Raw genomic sequence first — 22,758 nt, forward strand, 5'->3', positions numbered from 1 at the left:
CAGGGCGCGTTACCGCGGCCCACACTGAGACCGCCCCTCCCCGCCGGGTGTTCCACGCGCGAGTAGCAGTCGGGGAGGTCAGCCTCGGGCCCGGCCGCGGTCGCGAGCGAACACGGGGCGGGGGCGGGGGGGCGGGGACGGGACTCCTCGCAGAGGCCGCGGCCACGGCCGGTGCGCAGACCCCTCCACAGACCCCTCCGCATAGGACAAGGAAGACGTTTCTGCGAGACCCGGGACGGGCCGCTCCTGCCACACTGTGGGCCTGAAGCGGGAGGAGCGCCCGCCGTTCAGGAAATAACACAAACCGTTTTACCTTAATCTAGATACAGGTACTTTATTTACAAATATTTAGATTAATAGCATCTTGTTACATCAAATGAAGAGTACAGCAGTCTGGATAGATCCTGTCACAAGAACAACGAAGACCCACCGTGACTAACTTTGGGAGTCGGGTATTGCACCTCAACGAGCGCCGTCCTCGGCTGTGATTGCTACCTGGCGTCCCGGTGGGGCGGCGGCCGTGAACACAGCAGCAGGTCATGGTCCCCGGGCAAGTCCCTTGTGAAGCAACAGGGTAAGAAGCAAAATGGGTCACTGTGACTCTTTAACAGAATATACCGACCTACTCCAGGAATCTCGTTTTTAAAAAAGTTAAACAAAGACAAAAATAAAGATGAGTCCACAAATTAACCAGATCCTATTTTCTGCACATTCCAGTTTTGGCTTTTATTTAACATGGACTATACAACACTCCAGTACTACCACATGTTTACAACCCAGAAAGCCGTATTTTTTATTTTACTTTAGTGTCTGTAAATAGGGATTTAAAATGTGTATTTTAAACACAGCAGCGGAGCTGAGTGAGTCCGTAGAACATACCGGGGTTTACCTCCTACTTCAGACAAGCTCAGTTCTCCACCTGAACCGTAAGCTCGATCAGGCATCAACCCAAAGATGCAAAAAACTTAGTAAACAGGTCGGCTGTCCCGCTTCCCTTGAGATACAGAATCCTTCCCGCCGCGAGCACCGAAACACCGGCAGAAGCACTTTCCCTTTTACAAAACGATTTATGCCAACAGGACATAAAACAGCCCCTCATACGAACAACGCAAGGGAGGTCTCCAGTCATTTCACTGTAGTGTTAAAAATGCACAATTTAAAATCCCTTAACAGCAGACCTGCGGTTCTGACTGTCCGGTACACAATCTCACCATTCCAAGAAGATAAAGGTATAAAAGCTTAAAATGTGCAATAAGAAACCCAGCCTTTTTTCTTTTTCTATACAGTAAGGCAAGAAATGCAGCCTGTAATGCAAAATGTTTACAAAGAGAAAAGCAGGTTAGCACATTGTCGATTGCACAAGAACAGTTAAGAAAATCAGCAGGTAAGCCACAGTGCAAGGGTGGAACAGAATCTGCTAGTGTTAATCCTCTCGCGCTAGGAGGTCTCCCCAGCACCCGTCCCCAGGCGCAGGGCCGGGAGGACTTGCGAACTGCAGTCGCGTCTATTTCCTTGTGTGAAACGGAGGGAGTAACATGGTCACATACAGGTCATACTGTACAAACTGGTATTTTATACTGTTCCAATGCCAGTAATCAATTTATTTTCTTCATTAAAATAATATACACAGAATGTATTGTTAGTTCGGTTCCTTCAAATTTTATACATATTTACTTTCTGCTAAAGAGAAAAGGATAAAATGGTGTAAAAAAAAAAGGGATAAAGCTATTAATTAAGCACAAGAGAAAAGAGAAGTGGATATTTTCCCTGCGCAAGGCTGAGACAGAAGCAAACCTCCACGAGAAAAATGCCACCCACACAACAGGAGAACGTATCCAACGGAAACAACGAAAGCAGTTATAGAACCATTCTCTATCGGGAGTCGTTTCACAGCAATAAACGTATCGGTTACAACAGACATACTCGAACAGTAAAGATGGGGAGAAAGGCTCAAGATACCCTCAACTTAAACCAGACGGTAAGACGAAGCCTTGCCAAAAAGAGGGAAGGATAAAAATCATTGAAGTCCAGCATCAGTGCTCAGTGTGAATCATGTACTGGTGACATACCTATCACGAGGACAATCAAGGGGAAAAAAAGTCTAGATTTACCATGCAGGAGAGATTTATTACTCTACTTGCCTTTGATAACCTGATTACATCTAGTTGTTTAGCAGTTTAGTATTGTGTTAAACTGTTTTTACAACAGAGTTGTTTTTTTCTTTTTTTTTTTTTTAATTAAACCCAGTAAGATGTACAGAAGACAATGAGGCAGTAAAAAGAACTGCTTCCAACAGACAGAGGTGAAAGGTCAAATGGGAGCGACGGCAAAGAGGTCACTAGCAGCCACAGCCTTCTCTCTGGGGTTGGGGTTCGCTGGTTAGCCGGCCTCCCTGTGGGGCTGAAGGTTTGTGTTGTACGCCAGACTCGGCGGCATTCAGATCCAGGCTTCCGTCCTGAATGTTCTGATAGATCTTCTTGGCAGCCTCCAGGAAAGCATCTTCTACATTCTCCCCCCTACGAGGCAAGGGACAACTTTATTCGAGAATCACAGCTTTCCACAAAAGGTAAGACATTGTACACTGACCTTTTGCTAACCTTTCGTCAACTGCCATGATGTCTTCAACTTAGCCACTGTCATCTAATAAGAGATTACCAAGGCTGAGCTAAGAGAACAACACAGGGAAATATTTTCTGTGGAGAGCATATAAACGCGGTGCTAAGAGCCGTTTCTACAAACCCCATTTGGATAACCGGATGTGTTCTAATCATTACAATGCTTTACATTAACTTATGATGACAGTGAAGACAGGCCATTTTGTAAGAATAGGAAGGGACTCCAAATAGGAACGAGGTTCCAGATTTGTATGGTTTGACGAGCCAGGCATCGACTACGCTGTTCTTATCACGTGATGCCGATACAGTCGTGCTCGGCCACGTTCCCACTTCGGGTCTCTGAGTACTAACAACAGGGATGAAGCTAAACAAAAAGGGGCTAGCTTCTCACCATGGCAAGGAATTCTTGGCTTAATAAATGAACTCTGATGGGAGTCCTGGGTTCAACAATGGACATGGAATAACGATTAGAAAACATTAATTATGCTTCTGATTTTTCTTAGACATTGTTTCCTTAAGCCACACTTTTTAATCAGAAGTATTAAATAAACAGATTTACCAAGCTGGAGTCCAGGATGCCAAACTCAACCACAGTTGTGAAAGTCAAACACTTTTGAAATGCTAACACAATTTCATTTATTAACCTGAATTGGGGGGGGGGGGGGGGCCGGCGGCACAATCAGGGTACAATCTTTTAGGTGAAGTAGCAAAAAATACTACTTTTAAACAGGAAGCAAAGGGAAGCCTGCTTACTGTTTTTCCCACCATACACATTACACATTTACATATTATTATTCATTTTCCACATGTCTGGGTCTGGTTCTACTTTGAGAAGTTTGAATGTAACCGAAAATGATTAATTTTAGCCATACTTACGTTTTTGCACTTGCTTCAAGGAACAATAAGCCTAAAAATTAAAATTCAGACTATGATTAAGACATTTCACATAAAAAAAAAAAAAAAAAGACATTTCACATTAATTCACAAGGGCATTTTCTTCAATAACATCTGAATAAGAATTTCCCATCACCTATCAGTACTCCTATCACAGCATTTTACAGAACATTAACGTTAGTTTGAGAGGAGGGTGGGAGGCAAGGAGGGGCCCTTATGTTTGTCATTAAATACGTGCACTACCCCCCAACACGAAGGACCGTCAAATAGACACACATTTTGTTTCCTCATTCTTGAGATTGAAGTAGTTGGCATTAAAAGTGTCAAATAATCTACAGTACCAAAATCCCACCTTTCCTTAGACATTCTAGGTGTGACCCCAAAAAAGCCATTAAAAGTCTTAAACCCACCATTTTCTTCAGCAAACTGTTTGGCTTCTTCATATGTGACATCTCTCTGTGCCTCCAAATCTGCTTTATTTCCTATGAGAATTATTACCTAATTTGTGACCAAGAGAAAGACATCTTAAAATAAAAGCAACCATTTAAAATCAACCATAAAAATTCTGAAACCCCAAAATTTTTGACAAACAAAAAAAAAACCCAGCTCCATGGGCCTAAAAGGAAACCAAGTATCAGCAATCACCCAGCAGAGAGAGATGAGAATCATGAAGTCCATCCTATTAGGAGAGAGGTCAGCAATTATGTAGGCCATGGGTTGACAAACTCTGTAAAAGGCCAAAAGTGTGTATTTCAGGTCTGTGGGCCCAAATGGGGTCTCTGCATATCCTTTTTTTTTTTTTTAATGACTTTTTAAAAATGTAAAATCCATTCTTAGTTTGCAAGCCATCCAAAAACAATACAGCCCATAAGCAACCCCTGGTCCAGGCCAAAGGTTCTGATTTGAGTAAGATCACAGAGGGTCCGTGGACAAGCTCCAGGGGATCGGAGGATCCATGAAATTAAGCAGAGGATGCTGTAACCAAGAACAGGAGGCTCATGGTTTTCCCCCAGAGTCTCTAGGACCCTCAGAAAGTCAAACTACCAGTTCAGCTCCTCCAGGTAAGGCAAGTAGTGCTCAAATAAGACAAAGGGCCTTGTCGAAGGTCAGTGAGCAGGTGGTAGGAGGACATCAGAACCCAGGCAGAAACCCCCAACTGTGACCTTCAAATTCTGTCCTCCTCTCCACTAGCCCTCGCAGCACTAAGCTTGTAGCAACTGAAAACAAGCGTCTGTTCCGTGGGGAAGTGGTGGTGGGAGGAGGGGGTAGGGGGCACATATGCAGGGAGTTCAGATCCAAAGCAAAATATCACACACAACGACACTCACTTGGGAATCATTTATGTAAGTGAAGTTAGGCCAAAGTTAAAGGCAGCTCTGCAAAGTTTGAAGAAAAAAGTTCACAGCCTTGAAGAAACAGCTTTTTGATCTTTATGGTGATTTCAGGGGCCGGAGGGGGGGGGGGAGGGATTTAGGGATAAACTGTCTCTGTCTATATATAAACTTATTTGACTCCTTTCCCTTCCAAACAGATGTGGTAATCCAGGATGGTTTCAACCAAAAGTGATTTCCACCATTAATTTTTCTCATGTTGAAACTACAGCCCCTGGGCCCACCTGTTTCCAAAAATGATGTCCAATGTCCATTGTATCTGAATGTAAAAACCCTGAGCAAGAACACCTAGTGTTCTTGCAGTGTAACGAACGTGAGCATTCCTCAATGTGGACAAGGGCCCACTGAGGAGGGGAAGAGGCTTTTACATGGAGTCTGCTAGTCTTTTAAAGAAGAAGGTAAAACAAAACAAAACAAAACAAAAAAACACTTTAAAAAGGAAATCAGTTTGTTTCTTAAATCAACACTGAAAAAGTCACAATGGCCTAGTACAGGGCCACCATAAGACAAGTACTCAAAACAAGAAATGTTTTGTATGTCAACTATACTTCATAATAAATTTTAAAAAAATAACATTGAACTGCACATTTTTTTAAAGCTTTATTTGAGAGAGAGGGAGAGCACAGAGAGAGAGTGAGGGAGAAGCAGACCCCAGATGTGGGGCCTCATCCCAGGACCCCGAGCTGAAGGCTGACTTAAGTCAGGCTTAACTGACTGAGCCACCCAAGCACCCCTGAACTGCACACTTTAAATGAGTAAATTATGTTAATCAGATCTCAACAAAGCTGTTCGTAAAAGGTATTTTTTTTTAAAGAAGTTTAAACATTTGCTGAATGGAAACACTGCCTCCTCTCCAAATTCCTTAAGAATTTCCAAGCGGTGATTCCCATCATTCTGAAGGCAGACATAAAAGTGGTGCGTGCGCTAACCAGACGGAGGTACAAAATATACCACCACCAACATGGGGAAGTATGTAACTTATACACAGAAACTGAAGGCTATGTTATAGGAAATATAATACTTGAGCTGGACTTGAAGAGATTTTCTTCTGTAGGGGAGCAAATTTATCCATCCCCAGATATACCTCTTTGGAATTACTGATTATTTTAAACTGACTTGTTTTTAAGAAGCAGCAGACACAAGTGAAGCTCTGGAAACCCAAAAGTTATGCTTCAAGAGACATCTACATTTACAAGAAAAATCCCCAACTGTAAGGGCATTTCCCTCTCAGTACCAGAAGAGGGGGTGGACTCCATCTCCAGAAACTTGTAACAACTGTCAATTTATTTCTTAGACAAGCCAGAAGAATCCTGAAGGGCAAGGTTCTCCCGCCCTAACAGTTTCTTCTGAAGATCTGGTAAAAGTCAAAGAGGCATAAGTGAGGCAGGAAGGATACGGATGATTTGTCGTCATATTCCTCTGAGCACCCTCTACAGTGAGTTTTGTTTCTTTTTAACAGATTTCTTGAGAGAACTATAGAATCACAGACAAGAGGACAGCTTCTGTACACCCGTTACCGAGCCTCCTAATAGCAATGTATCACAGGCTCAAACCCTGCAAACTGAGGGGTGCAATTTATGTCCTTACTCAGATCTCACCAGTTGTACACCTGTGTGTGTGTGTACAGTTCCATGCAATTTTATTTCAGGTACAGGTTTGAATCCCCACAATCAGGATACAGAACTGTTCCATCACTAGAAAGAATGCTCTGTGCTGTGCTCAGGGTACACCACTCATACCCTTCACCCCCACTTGCTAACCCCCTGGCAACAATGCTAACTCCTCTATAGTTTTGTCTTTTTGAGAATGTTTTATAAATGGAATCCTACAGTAAGTCATCTCGTAAGTATAACTTTTTCACTCAGCACAATGCCCCTGAGACCCATCTAAATTGCCGTATGTATCATTTCATTTCTTTATAAAGCTGAGGAGTGTTTTTTATATTATGAATGTATCAGACTGTTTAATCATTCACCTACTGCTGACCATCTAGGTTGTTTCCAATTTTTGGCTACCGTAAATAAAGCTGCTATGAACATTTATCTATAGTTGACCGTATACCTACCGTGGGTTTAAGGGGATAATGGGTATGAAGCCAGGATAGGTTGCAGGCACAGTCCCTGGCTTTATAAATCATGTTGGGGCACACCTGGGTGTCTGGGTCGGTTAAGTGGCTGATTCTGGATTTGTTTTTTTTTTTTTTTTTTTTTTTTTTTTTTCGATTCTGGATTTTGACTCAGGTCGTGATCTTAGGGGTCATGGGACTGAGCCGAAGTCAAATCCACACTCAGCAGGGAGCCTGCTTAAGGATCCTCTCTCCCTCTCCCTCTCTCCCACTCACAAGCTTTCTAAAATAAACAAACCTTTACCCCCCCCCCCCCAAAAGGGTAAATCAGGGCAGCCTGGGTGGCTCAGTGGTTTAGAGCCACCTTCAGCCCAGGGCGTGATCCTGGAGACCCGGGATCGAGTCCCACATCGGGCTCCTTGCATGGAGCCTGCTTCTCCCTCTGCCTGTGTCTCTGCCTCTGTGTGTGTGTGTGTGTGTCTGTGTGTGTCTCTCATGAATAAATAAAATCTTTAAAAAAAAAAAGGGGGGGGAGGCAAATCATGTTAACTTTTAGTACAATTTATTGCTGTTCCCTGATAAAAGCCAATCTTGCCACTGGTTACCTATTTATTCAATCAGACCTCTGCTAGATGGTGAAGTACAAAAGCTAAGTGAGCCACAGGCCTTGGTCAGTCACAGCTCAGTGACTTTCCTCACTTATTCCCGGAATGCCCCCTTTAGCATCTACTAAAATCGTGCTCACCTCCACAGTCCCAGCTCAAACACCACTTTTCCTGCAAAGCTGGTTTCTCCAGACGGCGCTGCTTATCCTGGGCACTTCCAGCTGCGCACACACACCAGTTGCTCTATTTCTAACTCCTATTTCACTCTGCTTCTCAGCACAGTTATTTGTATACACACAGCTATCTCCTTACTAGGCCATTAACATGCTGTGGGCCAAGGACCCACATTATCTTTGGATACTGAGACTCCACCATGGTAGCTGGCTTTTAAAACCTCAATATCTTCTCAGTCTGGCTAAGAAGCTAATTTTTCTTTTCATTAAAAAAAAATCTTTTAAAATTTGCAATTTGAAAATATAGCACAGTAATGGTTACTTTCCAAATCTATTTTTAATTATTTACTGAAGTATAGTTGATTTTTTTTGTTAAAAAGAAAAAAATTTTAATTAAAAGACTAATTTTTTTAAGCAGGCAGAACTCTATTTTTCACTGAAATTTTATTGAGATAATTGTAGATTCACAAGCAGCTGTCATGAAATAGAGATCTCTATACTTTGCCCAGTTTTTCTTCTAATGGTTAATGTTTTATGAAACAAATGCAGATCCCTTTTAAACTGATTATTTCAGATTTCATGGTCTCCACCTGACATAAAATCACCACCTCATTCCTAATTTTTTTTTTTTTTTTTTAACCATAAACACGGACAAAAACCGAAGATAAGATGCAAAACCTGGGGTAATTGTATTGAAAAAAAAAGTTAGCTTCTCTTCAATTACTCTAAAAATTAAATATTCTCCCATTCTCAGTACTCATATACAAAAATCCTACTAGCAATTGACTCCGTTTGGGATTAGCATAGATCTTAAAATTTTCTGTATAATAGATTTTATTCAACTTACCGTATTTGGATTGGTGAGATTCCTTGCGTCTGTCAACCAACTGCTTAAGTGGTTATACGTACTTCTTCTGCAAAAATTAAAGTTTACATTTGTGACTACTACATACAACTGCCATTTCAATTTTTTAAAAAATAAACTTCAAATAAATATGTGTAATAGTCACTTTTCATCAAAACCTGTGGAATGTAAAAACATAACTTTCTAAAAATCTAGCCAAATCTATTATTTGTTTTAAATAAATAAATCAACATCCAACAGCTTTGCTAATCACGTATCAGAAGTAAACTGTTTACATTTAAAAGCACATTCCTGAACAGACCAATAAGGAGGCGAGGAACAACAACAAAAAATTAACAGAAACAATTCTGAACTCAGAATTTCCCATCTGAAGTAAAAACTAAGATTATGTGTAAATCATTTATATTTTCAATCACAAAATGGGAGAAAAAATACCAAAATGTTTAACAAATGATATGTTCAATGGCAAACATGTTTGCATCTGTTTTCTTCAAATTAGAAACTAAGACGGTCACCTGACTACAGACCTTTCTTCCAAGAGAAAGTTAACTATGACAACAAAAACTGGCTTGAAAAAGGCACTTTATCTGACTGGAAATTCAAGCCCCCAGATATTAGAGTGAGTTTATTCTAACTTTGTACTCTTATTTACCAGCTACTAAATCATTCTGGGATTCAGACTACCGTATTTCTCCACTTTCTCCAAGCAAGAGTTTAGAAACTCACAGGCTCATTTGCAGCAGTCAAATAGGCCCAAAGAGAGCAAGCAAATCCAAATATTTTACAATCTTATAGATAGCAGAATATTAATATTTATAAGACTTCACCAAAGGGGTCAAATAAAATTTTTGAAAGTTAAAAATGTCTGATTTATATACAATCACAGAACACTAATCCATCTTACTCATTTAACAGGTGAGGAAACAGAAGCCCACAAAGACTTGAATAATTTCAGAGCCAGGCCCTGAACCCTTTACGCACATAGTGTCCTCAAATTGTTTCAAATTTAGCCTTGTGAATATACTCCATGAACTACAGCTGCCAGTACCCATATAAAGTTGGATATTCCAAACAATCCTTTCCCAGGGGGAACCGAAAAGAAGTTGTAAGATTCTCTTTTTACTGTGCTAAACTATGTTACACACAAATCACCACCTAACTGTAAAAAAAAAAAAAAAAAAAAAAAAAAGGTCAAATAAATAAAAGCAACATTTCCCCAATATTTCAAAATTTTCTAAGTAAAATCTTCTAATGGTCAAATATTTTTAAAAAGCACAAGCCGTATCACTTTACTGTTCAATATTTGTAGTACTGGCCTACCTTGCTTTTACACGATATATTTATCCTACTCTGTGCACAAAAACTTAAATAGCACAAATCCAAAAATATTTATACTGATTTTGATACGTTTTAAAATGTCAAAGCTGGCATCAAGAGTGATTTACAAACTGCCACCACTTTGGTAAACAGAAAAATCTACGCATCCTTTTAAGTATCAAGATCACATAAACTATATTATTTACATGTGTCCATAACCTCTTCTAATACTTCTAGTAATTGTTCTATTAACCTAAAATTCACCATTATGTCAAATCTATAAATACAGTGGCATCCCAATATTCATTAATTAGTGGTAATAGTGCTAAAAAAAAAAAAAAAGGTGCAAAAACATCCCTGACTTTCCAAGGATGTTAAATGACACACCAAACAACTGCTATAGCCAAACTGCCACGATAAACTATGCTGTCAATTTAGGAAGTATCCTGTAACAATTATATGTAATGCTAAAAATAAAAATATTATTAAAGCAGAACTTTCAACTTTGCAAAATGTCAAGGAATAGAGAAAAAAGCAAAAAATCAGTGTCATGGAGGCAACATCAACGTCACTATGAAATATATTAATAAAGCATGTCTAAAGCCTGAAGTACTTTTTTTCAGTAATATTTTTACTGGGATATGATAAACATACAATAAAAGCTCATCCTTTTAAAGTATACAATGTAGCTATTTTTGGTATATATCCTAAAGCTGTGCAATGATCACCAGTTTCTAATTCTAGAACATTTTTATCAACCCCAAAAGAAACTCTGTACCCATTAGCACTCACTCTTCACCCCCTGGCAATCCACTTTCTGTCTCCATGAATTGGCCTATTCTGGATACTCCATGTGAATGGAATCATACAACATGTGGCCTTTTATATCTGGCTTCTTTCACTTAGCAAAATGTTTTCAAGATTCATCCACTTTATAGCATTTATCGGTTTCTTTAACGGTCAAATTATATTTCATTCTACCAATACACCCGTTTGTTTATTCCTTAGTTGATAGACATTTGTGTTGTTTCCACCAGAAGTACTTCCGATGACCCAGACACAAATTTTACCAAAAGTATTTACTATGCTTAAAAGCTATGTTTAAAAGCAAACTATATACATACATCAAATCCTCACACTGTAGACCTTAAACTTCCACACTGTTACATACCAATTATATTATTAGCAAAGATAGGGGTGGGGAAGAACACAAGCACACTTGCACAAAGCAAAACAAAGTACATTTTGATACATTCTTAAGTACATACCGCCACATTTATATTTAATAATAACAGGGTTTTTAATTATGCAAAGTCTTCGGGAATGCATCCCTCATTAGTATGTCCTATAGAGACGGACAGGTTCTTTAATATTCTTCCCACAAAACTATTTACTTATCATGTTACAAGTTGCCAGGCTAGAGAGAAGAGGATTAAGGCTATTTCAGTCTGTTTTGCCCTGAGATCGCCCAATTCTGAAACGCAATGAACCTCAAAAGCAGTATAATTACAATCAGCCACTATTGTTATTCTAAGTCCACATTTCCCAAGGTGTTCCTCAATAAAATAAGCTTAGGAAACACCAAACTAAACCAAGTTAAAGAATTTTTCTACTGGGCAGCCTGAGTGGCTCTGTGGTTTAGTGCCACCTTTCAGCCCAGGGCCTGATCCTGGAGACACCTGGAATGGAGTCCCACGTCCGGCTCCCGGCATGGAGCCTGCTTCTCCCTCTGCCTGTGTCTCTGCCTCTCTCTCTTTCTCTCCGTGTCTCTCATGGATAAATAAATAAAAATATTAAAAAAAAAATTTCTACTGCAGAACTTCTCAGGAAGAACTACTCAGAACTAATATGTTAATGAGTACACTGTATCGTGACTCCTGAAGAGGAAACAGTATAAAGCATTTCCCAAAAGGTAATACACTTGAAAGTCTAATTATCATTTGGTCCCACTCACCTATTCCTACCTCCCCCCCAAAAAGTAAGACAAGAGGGACTCCTGGGTGGCTCAGCGGTTGAGTATCTGCCTTCGGCTCAGGGCGTGATCCTGGAGTCCTGGGATCGAGTCCCGCATCGGGCTCCCTGCATGGACCCTGCTTCTCCCTCTGCCTGTGTCTCTGCCTCTCCTCTCTCTGTGTGTCTCTCATGAATACATAAATAAAATCTTTAGAAAAAAAAAAAAAAAAGACAAGAGTCACACCACTATAAACTGGCACTCTGCATTAGTATGAAAGGTGATCCAATTCATTTTCTAGCTTAGCACCATTTAATGAAGTGGCACCATTTCCCCTGTGTTCTGAAGCCAAATATTTATGGTCCAGTTTTGTTACTTTGTATCAAGTGCTTTTAGTTTCCAGAAATAGCCAAGCTGAAATAAATTTAATCTTACTACATGAAGTATATAAACCATATCAATCCATTTTAGAAAAAGAATTTAAGTAAATGAATACCTTAAACACCTTTGGATGCAAGCATAAGAACTTTTTATAATCTACCAACGTTGGATTAGCAAAACTACTTAATTCCTTCCCTGACCTTATTTTGAAAAGATGTCAACTTTAACACCAGAGCCTGAATAGAGTGACTCCTCAAGGCTTGCGTGCTTTCTACTGACGTGAAAAGAGCAAAGTTTGGTATAAAATATTATTTCACCTCAAATAATTGAACTGATGCTGCTTTTCAGAATAGTATTCTTCTATTAGCTCCACCAGCACCTCCTAAAGTTTTTCTTCAGCCATATCCACTTTCAGAAAAGGAAATCAACATGTTACATGGAGTCTTACACAACAATGCAGAGAAGAAACCATAAAACCAAAATGAGCTCATTTATAATCACATAATCACAAACTAAAGAATGCCTAATTAAAAAAAAAAAAAACACAAAAAACCCCACAAAAAACACAAAAGAAAAGATTTCTTTTCTCAAGTATGAAGTTTGAAAAACTATTAATCTCTTACCTAGTGATATCATACACCATAAGCGCTCCCGCAGCTCCTCTGTAGTAGCTTCGTGTAACAGCCCTAAACCTCTCCTGCCCTGCTGTATCCCAAATCTGCAGTTTGATTTTCTGGCCACTAACTTCAATTATTCTTGTACCAAATTCAACACCAATCGTGTGAGGACAATCAGCCATAACTGTTAGAGAAAAAAGAAATAAGATCCACTGGATAATTAAATGACTTAATGCTTGTAGGCTATAAATAAACTAAAACTAGCACTGAAAAAAGCGAAAACTCAGAAATCCAAGAAATCTGACTGGATTAGAACAGGGGTCAGCAACCTTCTGTAAGGGACCAAATAATAAATATTTAAGTTTTGTAGGCCAGAGGTCTGCCACAACTACTCAACAGTGCTACTGAAGCACAAAAGCAGCCAAAGACAGTAAGTAAAATAAACATGGTTGTGTTCTAATAAAACTTTATTTTCAAAAATAGGCAGTAACTGGATTTGACCCACGTGCTATTGTTTGCTGACCCCTGGCCTAAAATAATCTGCTAATTAAAAATATTTTGGTAAGCTCTTCCTAACACCAACATTATGCTATTTAGACTTCTGACAATTATTACATATAACAAACCATTCAATAAAGACTCTAAAAAATATAAAAAAAAAATAAAAAATAAAGACTCTACAAGTTGTCAAATTTTTATCCTGGTAAATATTATCAGTATCTCAAACAAAAACACATTTAATATATACTTACAATTACATATTGGCAAGTTACATATGTCCAATCCAATAGGACAAGTTTATTAGTCCTTTCCTTATAATTCAGCCACTGAAAACCTTAAACCCACTATTCTCTGGTACAAGTATGCAGACTGCTAGAGACTTCATAAAATTTACATTAAGAAGAAAAAAAAAAAAAAGCCATAAAAATAACTTCAACTATATGGAAACAATTTCAACTATATTTAGCCTATCAGTTACAAAAAATAAGATGAGATGGTCTCTTCCCTTACCATCCAAAACAGAGTTGTACTTCAAATATTAATCAACCAGTACTGGATACAGAAAGAATTTCATTTAAATATTTTCTAATCTATTATTATTTAGTTAATAAATAAATGATACATGCAGCAAATTAATAATTTCTATAATGGAGACTTAGAAAAAAGATTATTTAAATTTAACATTACAATATACATTTTTTAAAATTTTCTACCACTATAAAAAAAAAACCTAAACAACTCAAATTATATACGGTACATAAATTAATACTCTATACATACAGGTGTATTTCATTTTATATGCACCTATTTAAAAAAATTTCACTCACTAAAAACAAAACTTATATTTAAATATTTCATTCTACCAATACACCCATTTGTTTATACTGAAAATGTTACTTTTTAAAAGGTAGGAAAGTCTGTATACTAGAAAAAAAATAAATAAAAAGTAGGAAAGTGAATGTAAGTTTAATTTATATATTATTTTACCTATATATTAAACTTACATTTTTTTTCTGTAAATTGATGAAGTAAGCAAGATTTTCCTACTCCCATGTCCCCTGTTAAAAAAAGAAAAAGTTTCAAGCAGCAATTACATTTCTCAATTTTATACTCATAATTATATGCAAAGATTGCTATACCCCCTACCATATCACATCACAAATTTCTGGGACACTTGAAAAGTTTTATTTCATATATATATATATATATATATATAAAATGAGTCTGAACGATGCTATAGGTCACTTTTCAGGGTGATGTACAAATGGACTATTGCCAACCTAGCAGGGACAATTAAGTTATAAATTATGTTAGTAAATAACATATCAGCTAGGAGGTGCTTTTTAAAAAAGAAACTTTTAAGAGGAGCACTCCTTACTTTGAGCTGTTGAAAAATTTTGTATTGTTTTTTCCCTTAATCCATGCATAAAAGCAAAAGAATTCTGGGAATAACACACACAGGGCAGCATATAACAAGCAAAAACAGTTAAGTTTGGGAAATCTGACTAGATCCCATCTCTTCTCATATTCCTTATATTTCTTATACGATTCCACAAAAGAAGAGCATGTGCACTATATGAAAACCACAAGAGAACAGATGTCCTCTCTGACTATACTACAGCAATTTAACCCCTGGTGAAGGAAGTATTATCGTATAGTCACATGAACTCACCATTACACCATACCATTCTAAATATGAAGAATTAACTAAAAAGATTACGTGTACTTTCAACTGAACTCTTACAACTAGACCTGGGTAAACAACAGTCTTTTAATATGAGCAGTATCTTGAAACTTACTTGAAATAACCACCGATATTATATTTTGTGTATATTACACAACTACTCTGAGTCAATGTTAGCTCTATCAATTTTTGGAATCCACAGGGCTCTGATGGCTTTCACAATATTTTTTGGAATGTTATCCGTGCTCCTAGGAAATTAGTCCCATTTCCAGGATTAACAAAGCTTTCAGAAAGACCTCAAGAACAATCTGTTTCACTTCAAAAAGTCCCCACCGTTGTACTACAGGGCCACAATGCAAGTACGTCGTTACCGCAAAAATAAATATTATTAAAGGAACTTAAATTTTGCAGTTAAAAAAACAACAACAACAACACTCACTTCTTCTGGAATGCTATGTTAACTATTAGTATATAAGTATTTCATATAGTAACTTTCTTTGTAGAACAAGAGCATAAGTTAAATAGACTTACCAATAATAATATATTTAAAGATGTAAGAGTAGTTGTATGGTGCAGTTGCCATGGTGGCACTAAAAACAAAGAAAACTGTGTTACTTCAGAAGGATATATGCATGTTTTCCAGCTGATCACTGTTAGACTTTAAAGACATAAAACACAGCATTCTGATTATAAACAAAATGTTGTTTATAGTTATATCAGAATTACATTTTCCAAATTGATAAAATGCAAAAATTCTCGTGGATGCACATTAATATTCTCATGTGTTATCCACAGAAATACTAAGAAACCATAATATCAGAACAATTCCATAATTTCACTTTAGGGAATATCCAGTAAAAAAAGTTACTCTGGAAAATTTCAAACAAGGAAATCTTTATAACTTTGAATTAAACATCATTATAAACAGCTCTCCCCTTTGAAGTCCCCACCCTTGTCAACTGATGAAGTGAATTACTGATGGCCAACTTGTTCAGAACTCTTTGATTTTACAACAGCGTGTTCTAAAAAGTAACCACTAACTTAAAAACACAAAATAACTTTTTTTTTACTACTTTAAATCATAGCATAGCATCCAAAAAGACCAACTATTTCCAAACCAAATTACTGCCAGAATTAGATAAAACCACATGAAACTGCTGTTCTTATACATTTTTAAAGTCAGTTATTTGCACTTTCATATGGCTCAACCCAATAAAGGATATGAAGATTAACAATGTATCAAATGCCTACTATATACTACTCTAGAAGCTAAAATAATGGCCTAAAATTTAATTTAGGATTGTAAAATTTTCAAGTGTATGTATTAGAAGATGTTTAGAAAGATCACAGCCTATCTTTGCCCTCAGATGGACTTAACCTAAATAATTCCAATTTCTTTCTACTTTTAATGACTTAAAAAAAAGAAAAAACTCCCCAGTTTATCCAAATGAATGCCTTAAATGTGTTAGACACTGTGCTAAGTGCTAGAAAAACAAGAGGTAAATTCTAATACTGGTAATAACTTCCAGTAACGTTTATTCTCAAACCAGTTCTCAGCTTAAGATAAAAATTACTCGCATGCTCACACATATATAAAGATTTGACCCCATTTTTAAAAATTTGATTTCCAATATTTTAATCTGATTTTTTCTATCATGGCCAGTTGTCACACTATACAAGCCAGACATTTGATATGATTGCAGAAATTCATTTATTAAGGCTAACAAAATTACTATATAATAAAATTTAACCTATAAAAAAGTATTATTTAAAACAAGTGAATTATTGTTAACAGGAAAGAGAAAGTTGTTAATTACAGTTAAGTATTAGACAATCACTTCACACAATATAATCTTCTCACTTAACTATAAGGATTACATTTAACAAAAGCGGATGCCCTGCTACCTATTCCTGCTTGACATGTAGCACTTTCATAATCAGTCTTCAACATCACTGAAAACTCCCTTAACCAGTTTGTTCAGGAAGGGAGTTTCTCTAGTTAGATTAACTGATTCTGAACACCGTCATAATTTTTTTCTCTTTTCCCAGACACTAGGGATGCAAAACTTTTAAGAATGAACTTGGTCCTGAGGCTAAAATTGGTGTGGGTTATTCACCAGATATCCAAACCAGATCCCAAACACAAGGAAAAAAAATAATCTTTCACAATAAAAATGTTAAAGATTATTATGTTCTTCACCTGCATTCTTCCCAGAACCCTATAATTAATTTTTAACTTCTTTTTTAAGCTCCTCTTTTCCCATTCAAACTTGAGGAAAAGGAATTAGTCACCTTAAAATTAGTTTCTTTTATGCTCTTCCTCTTCTGATTTTCCCATTTCCTTTCTCTCTTCTTACCCAAAGCTGTAGCCATACACACTTTTTGCTTCCTTCCATTTTATTATGTTAAAACCAAGGCCTCTAACAATTCTAATTTCTCCTTGAAATGCTCTAAAGGTTAATCATAAAATTATAAGCCAATTCTAGTTGTATTAATTTGTGTACTTGCTAATTACCACAAAAGCATTTATTAAATATCTACAAGATGACTAATTTTAAAACATTTTAAAAAACTGCCAAGCATTAATTAGCATAAACTATTCCCAAATAAAAGACAATGATCACTTTTTCGGAGTAAATACTAGTACCCTGTCTTCACCTCAAAACACAACTTTCTGGTTCAAGTTTCTTAAAAATGAACCCTAAAGGCAAAGTTAAAAGGGAAAGCTACTCAAGTTTAATAATTTCAGTAGACAATGAAAGGCAGAAAATATCTAGCACTGTAGCCACTAACACAACAGGTCCTCCCTCTCTTATTATAAGCTAAGATACTAGCTAGGTTTAAATATACTCCCACAGCTTATTGGTAACATTCACTCAAAATTATGTATTTACATTAAAACTATATTGGAGTTGCCCCTTTTAAATATTAACCAATGCTTAATTAGTATTGTCCTAAAAAAGGATTTCTCAACATCATTTCTTGAACATGAATGAAACATACCACTGTTAAGGTGAGGAATGTACTTTTTACCCAGATTTGAAAGAGGAAAAAAGTTTTCTATTATCTAAGAATGCTTTTTGCTTTACTCAAAAGTCAAAAAAAAAAAAAAAAGGGGGGGGGAGAAAGGGGGTAAAAACTGTCGGTCTAGTTCAAATCTCTGAAAACATGAGTTCATTCAACACTAAAATCTCCACTAATTAAAAAACCTTGATAATATTTCATAACTTGTGCACAGCTACTGGTGAAATTAAAATGTGTTTTCCATGTGTTAGAAAAGTATGAAAATAAAATTCATATGCAGATAAGATCTCCTTCAATGCTTCTGGTTTCCTTATGTAAAAAGTACTCCTTGCAGACAATAAGCACCATTAAATACAGATGAACAACCTGCAAACTAGTAAACAATTGTTACAGTTACCATTTATTGAGTACTTAATATACACCAGGGCAATGTGCTAAACATTTTACATGCAATCTCAATTAATCCTTACTACGGCCTTATAAAACAGTGACTATAATCCTCATTTTACAGATGAAGACTCAACAGGTAAGTAACATGTCCAGGTCACACAGCTAAGTGGTCAAGCTTATACTGAACCTAAGACTGTTTTTAACTGCAGAGAACCCCCTCTTATTCACTACACCATCTGGCCTCCTTCATAGTTAAGGGATGCACCATGAAACCCTTTGGTGGTACTTTGGGACACAGATCTTTCTCACTTGGTACTAATATAATACTTCAGTCTTAAAAAATTATATTTAGAGGATATAATCAGGATTTGTAGATATGAATGATAACACTAATTCAAGTTATATCCACTTAAAGTTTCTGAAGGTAACAACATTTGTTTAGAGTAAACCGTGTGATGATCATCAGTACTTTTCCCTTCATATAATTCTTACTTAATTCTCACAACTCTGCAGTCATTATGTCCATGCAAAAACTGAAGAAATTGAAGTTTAGAGAAATTCATTAATTTGGCCTGTGTTACAAAAATAGTAAATGGCAGAGCTGGAATCTGAACCCAGGCCTGACTCCAAAGAACATGATTTTCTCTAAGGCGGGTTATTAAAAGCATATATGTATGTGGACTGATATACATACATATGTAAACTGATAAAACCAAAACAGGGCGCCTGGGTGGCTCAGCAGTTGAGCGTCTGCCTTCGGCTCAGGGCACGATCCCGGGGTCCTGGGATGGAGTCCCATATAGGGCTCCCCACTGACAGCCTGCTTGTCCCTCTGCCTGTGTCTCTGCCTCTTTCAGTGTGTCTCATGAACAAATAAAACTTAAAAAAAAAAAAAAAAAAAAAAATCAAAGAAAAATGGAGGATAATTACACGAAATATTTAGGGTCAGGCTTTACTATCACTGCATGTAAAACTTAGCACTAAACTTCTTGTCAAGACTAATGATTACTGCATGCATACCAAACACTGATGATTGTGGTGTAGTCCCTTTAAATATTAACTATGCCTAATACTCCTTTCACAACGGATTTTTTGAGATTAACATTAAATCTTCAACACAAGAAACACCCTTAAGGTAAGGAATATATTTTAAAATGGGGTATGCTACTGCATCAAACTGCATGTTTTTCACTTAACAAAATCATGGATCCATTTCCAGGCCAATACACAGAGATCTACATGGTTACTAAATACACATTAAAGACAAATCATTGTTGCCCCCAAAATAAAGTCGCATGGTCTCCATATAGTTAGATACATCTCCAAGTGAAATTAAACAGATATATAAATGACTGTATTTGAAATGTGCATGCAGACGAGAAGGTTAAGGACCTTTCATACACTCTGCTTACAAGAGTCTGAATTGCCACATTTTTTTGGGAAGTAAACAATATATTTTAAAATCTTAAAGATAATCCCAATCAACTGTGACCAAGAAGTAGCCTACAGATACAAGATCTTCAATCCATAAGGTTATAGGTCCAACTGCATCTAATGCAGTACTTATACAGCAAACAAAACAAAACCCAAAACCAAAAAAACTGGAAACAATCTATACTTCTATCAACAGGGAAATGACTAAAGTATCATGAAATAACATGCTTCTAGTTTAAAAACCATTCAGAGATGGATAATAAACTTAAAAATATATCCATGATTTTTAAGTGGAAAAAAAAAAGTTGATAGAATTTTATGCAGTGGCATATCCCATTTTTAAACACACACACATACACACACTCTCCCTCAAACCTGTATACAGATAATATGGAAGGATACACACCAAATTGTGAAAAATGAGTATGTGGACTGAGAAGAAAAAGGATAGGGAGAAATTATTAACTTTATATAACTCTATTAACAGTGTAAGCATGTGCTATATTCACTGGTGATATTCTAAAGTATTCAAAGTAGATAAAGAACTATTCTAATACAAAACAAACAAGAATCAACAAAAACAAGCAGCGCCTGGGTGGCCCATTCAGTTAAGTGGTCAACTCTGGACTTTGGCCCAGGTCATCATCTCAGGAGTCGGCTTGAAGATTTTCTCTCCCTCTGCCCCAGCCCCAGCCCTACTCACATGCCTTCAATCTCTCTAGAATAAATATTTTCCAAAAATAAAACAACTCCCATTCATAATAGTTCCAACATTACTTACACATTTACAATAATATGGGGAAATTCATAATAATATGGGGAAAGTCAATCATATGATCGGCCTCAAAAAACACACTCCGAAAATTGACAGCATTTTTTCTTTTTTAATACCTTGGCTTTTACTGTGTTCACTCAGGCACTACGTCTGACTAATCCTCTCACAACCATTAAACGGCTATTTTATTCTACTTCTTAGGACGAACGATGCTACGATGTAATTTTTACATAACTTATTCAAGACAACACAGGACAAAAACAACCCACAAAGATTCCAGGTGATTTACATTCTGATCCTCATTATTAACGTTACTAAGCTTGGTTTGGGGTTTTGCTACACGTAAGACATCTCGTTATAGACACAGAACTGGACCGAGCGCCCAAAAGCACTGTGATCCCAACACGGAAATCCTTGTTGAGCATCTGCGAAGCACAGAGTCTGCGTGAGGCTTTGACAAGGCAGGAGCGACCAAGAGGAGCGTCGCGCCCGCCTCCCGGAGACTTAGCGGCGGTCGGACTCGCTAACAGGCTGTGCCGGGGACACAGTGTAGACCGGTGCTGTGCTCGGGGAATCCGAATGCGCGGTCTCAGCAGTAACGCAACCTCGGAGAAGAGCCCACCCATTCTGACCTCCACTTTAAAAAACTCACTCTTGGCAGGACAGTCAATGTCACATCTTTGCATCAACTAATACAAGAAAAAGAGCCGGGTTTCTACTGTGCCACGAGCAGGGCAGTTCTGCCGTCATGGCCGCAGCCTAGGAAGAAAGTGCTTGGGCGCCGCAGCCGTGCTTCAAGGGCAAGAACCAGCCAGGGGCCCGCACCTACTTTACTACAAGCACTAAGAGGGCCAGAAACGGCCAAAGTTTCACTGATGAAACGTGATGTCTGAAGGGAACGGTCCTCAAAGCAGCGTGGCGGGGGGGGGGGGGGGGGGGGGGGGGCGACCCCGACACTCCCGGGACCCCCCCGCACACGCTGGAAGCTACGCCCTCAAGTTCCGAGGCGCAGCCCGTCCGCGCGCAGGCGTGTCTCGGCCGCACCAGACGTCCCGGGCTCCGGCGTCCTGCCTGGGCCGAGGCCGCTCCCGCGGAGCCCTCTCCTACTGCGGTTACGTAAAGACGCTCGCGGCGGGACGGGCCCGGGCTGGGTCGTCAGAAGCAGAGACTTGAAAGACGTCGCTTGAGCCTCAAGAATCTGGGGCCGTTCGGCTTTAGAGGAGCCTCCCGCGGCCTCCCGCGACCGCCTTCCCTCCTCTGCAAGCAACGACTGACCTTACACCCGCCCTGCAGGTGAGGCGGCGAGGCCGGAGGGCGCGGGGGCTCGCGGCGGGGGGCGCCGGGGGCGGGGACGGGGACGCGGACCTCGCAGCCCCCAGCCCGGGCCCGACCGGGCCAAGCGGAGCCGGCGCAGTCGGCAGCCAGGGCCACCGGCGACGGGCTCCCTGCTCCGCCGTCTCCCCTCCAGTCCCAGAAACGCTCAAAACCCACAACTTTTTGTCGCCTTCACGGCGGGCCGACGCCACCCAAGCTCGGCGCCGTCCGGGCCGCCCCGGCCCTCAGCAGCCGCGGCCCTCAGCCTCCCCGGCCCTCAGGGCCCTCAGCCTCCCCGGCCCTCACCGCCCCGGCCCTCCGCCGCGGCCCCGCCGACAAGGACACCGAGCCCCGCCGCGCCGGCGAGGCCTCCAGCTGCCGCCTTTGTGCCCGGGCCCACGCGGACCGGCGCCGGGGCCGGGGCTCCACGTCCGGGCTCGCGGGGGCGGCGGCGGCCGGCCGCACACGCCCTCGCCCGCGCCCTCGCCCGCGCCCCCGCCGCCCCCGCCCCCCGGCCGGCCCGCCCGCGGCGCCCCCGCCCCCGCCCCCCGCCCCCGCGCCAGGCGGCCGCGGCCCGACGGACGCTGCGGAAGGCCCGGCTCACCTGGGGGGTTGCTGGTGGCTGGGCAGCTTTCCGGGCGGGCGGGGGGCGTCAGGACGAGGAAGCGGGCGCGGCGGGCGGCGCGGGCGGGCGGGCGGGCGGCCGGGGCCCCGGGGGCGGCGGGCTGGCCGACGAGGTGCAGGCGCGCCGGCGGCGGCGGC

General features: G+C 39.6%; 2 protein-coding genes and 2 long non-coding RNA genes across 31 annotated transcripts in view; 2 read left to right on the top strand and 2 right to left on the bottom strand.

Annotated features, from left to right (window-relative positions):
• Positions 1-307: 307 nt before the first annotated feature.
• Positions 308-22,695, bottom strand: RAB14 (RAB14, member RAS oncogene family). Of its 2 annotated transcripts, none has more exons than XM_072842592.1 (8): positions 22,601-22,695; positions 15,591-15,649; positions 14,380-14,433; positions 12,881-13,058; positions 8,591-8,657; positions 3,920-4,007; positions 3,492-3,522; positions 308-2,516 (listed from the first exon to the last, which is right to left on the bottom strand). In XM_072842592.1, exons 2-8 carry the CDS (start codon positions 15,640-15,642, stop codon positions 2,339-2,341), a joined length of 648 nt encoding a protein of 215 aa, XP_072698693.1. In that variant the 5' UTR covers positions 15,643-15,649; positions 22,601-22,695; the 3' UTR covers positions 308-2,338. The 2 variants fall into 2 exon arrangements, with proteins under 2 accessions (XP_072698693.1, XP_072698694.1); XM_072842593.1 differs by lacking the exon at positions 22,601-22,695 and adding an exon at positions 21,335-21,769.
• LOC140641975 (uncharacterized) lies at positions 939-12,107 on the top strand. Its single transcript, XR_012038601.1, has 2 exons — positions 939-2,566; positions 5,041-12,107. It is a non-coding gene; the product is annotated as an uncharacterized lncRNA (long non-coding RNA).
• Positions 11,694-12,871, bottom strand: LOC140641976 (uncharacterized). Its single transcript, XR_012038602.1, has 2 exons — positions 12,575-12,871; positions 11,694-12,086 (listed from the first exon to the last, which is right to left on the bottom strand). It is a non-coding gene; the product is annotated as an uncharacterized lncRNA (long non-coding RNA).
• Positions 21,616-22,758, top strand: part of LOC140641972 (uncharacterized) — a 30,711-nt gene continuing 29,568 nt past the window's right edge. For 9 of the 27 annotated variants that reach the window (XR_012038575.1, XR_012038580.1, XR_012038576.1 and 6 more), the window contains exon 1: positions 21,676-21,975. The gene's annotated coding sequence lies outside the window, so the exon portion shown is untranslated. Of the gene's footprint in view, positions 21,976-22,758 lie in introns of all 27 variants that reach the window. The other 18 variants (XR_012038599.1, XR_012038597.1, XR_012038589.1 and 15 more) reach the window with 9 other exon arrangements.

The sequence above is a fragment of the Canis lupus genome, chromosome 10, assembly GCF_048164855.1.
Source record: "Canis lupus baileyi chromosome 10, mCanLup2.hap1, whole genome shotgun sequence".
In the NCBI taxonomy this organism is placed as follows: domain Eukaryota; kingdom Metazoa; phylum Chordata; class Mammalia; order Carnivora; family Canidae; genus Canis; species Canis lupus.

Excerpts from the sequence above, each read along its gene's own strand:
- RAB14 (XM_072842592.1), bottom strand. The coding sequence starts at position 15,642 with ATGGCAACTGCACCATACAACTACTCTTACATCTTTAAATATATTATT. Across the intron at positions 14,434-15,590 it reads CTTTAAATATATTATTATTG|GGGACATGGGAGTAGGAAAA; the intron begins GTAAGTCTATTT and ends TTTTTTTAACAG. Across the intron at positions 2,517-3,491 it reads CTTGAAGCAAGTGCAAAAAC|GGGGGAGAATGTAGAAGATG; the intron begins GTAAGTATGGCT and ends CTTGCCTCGTAG.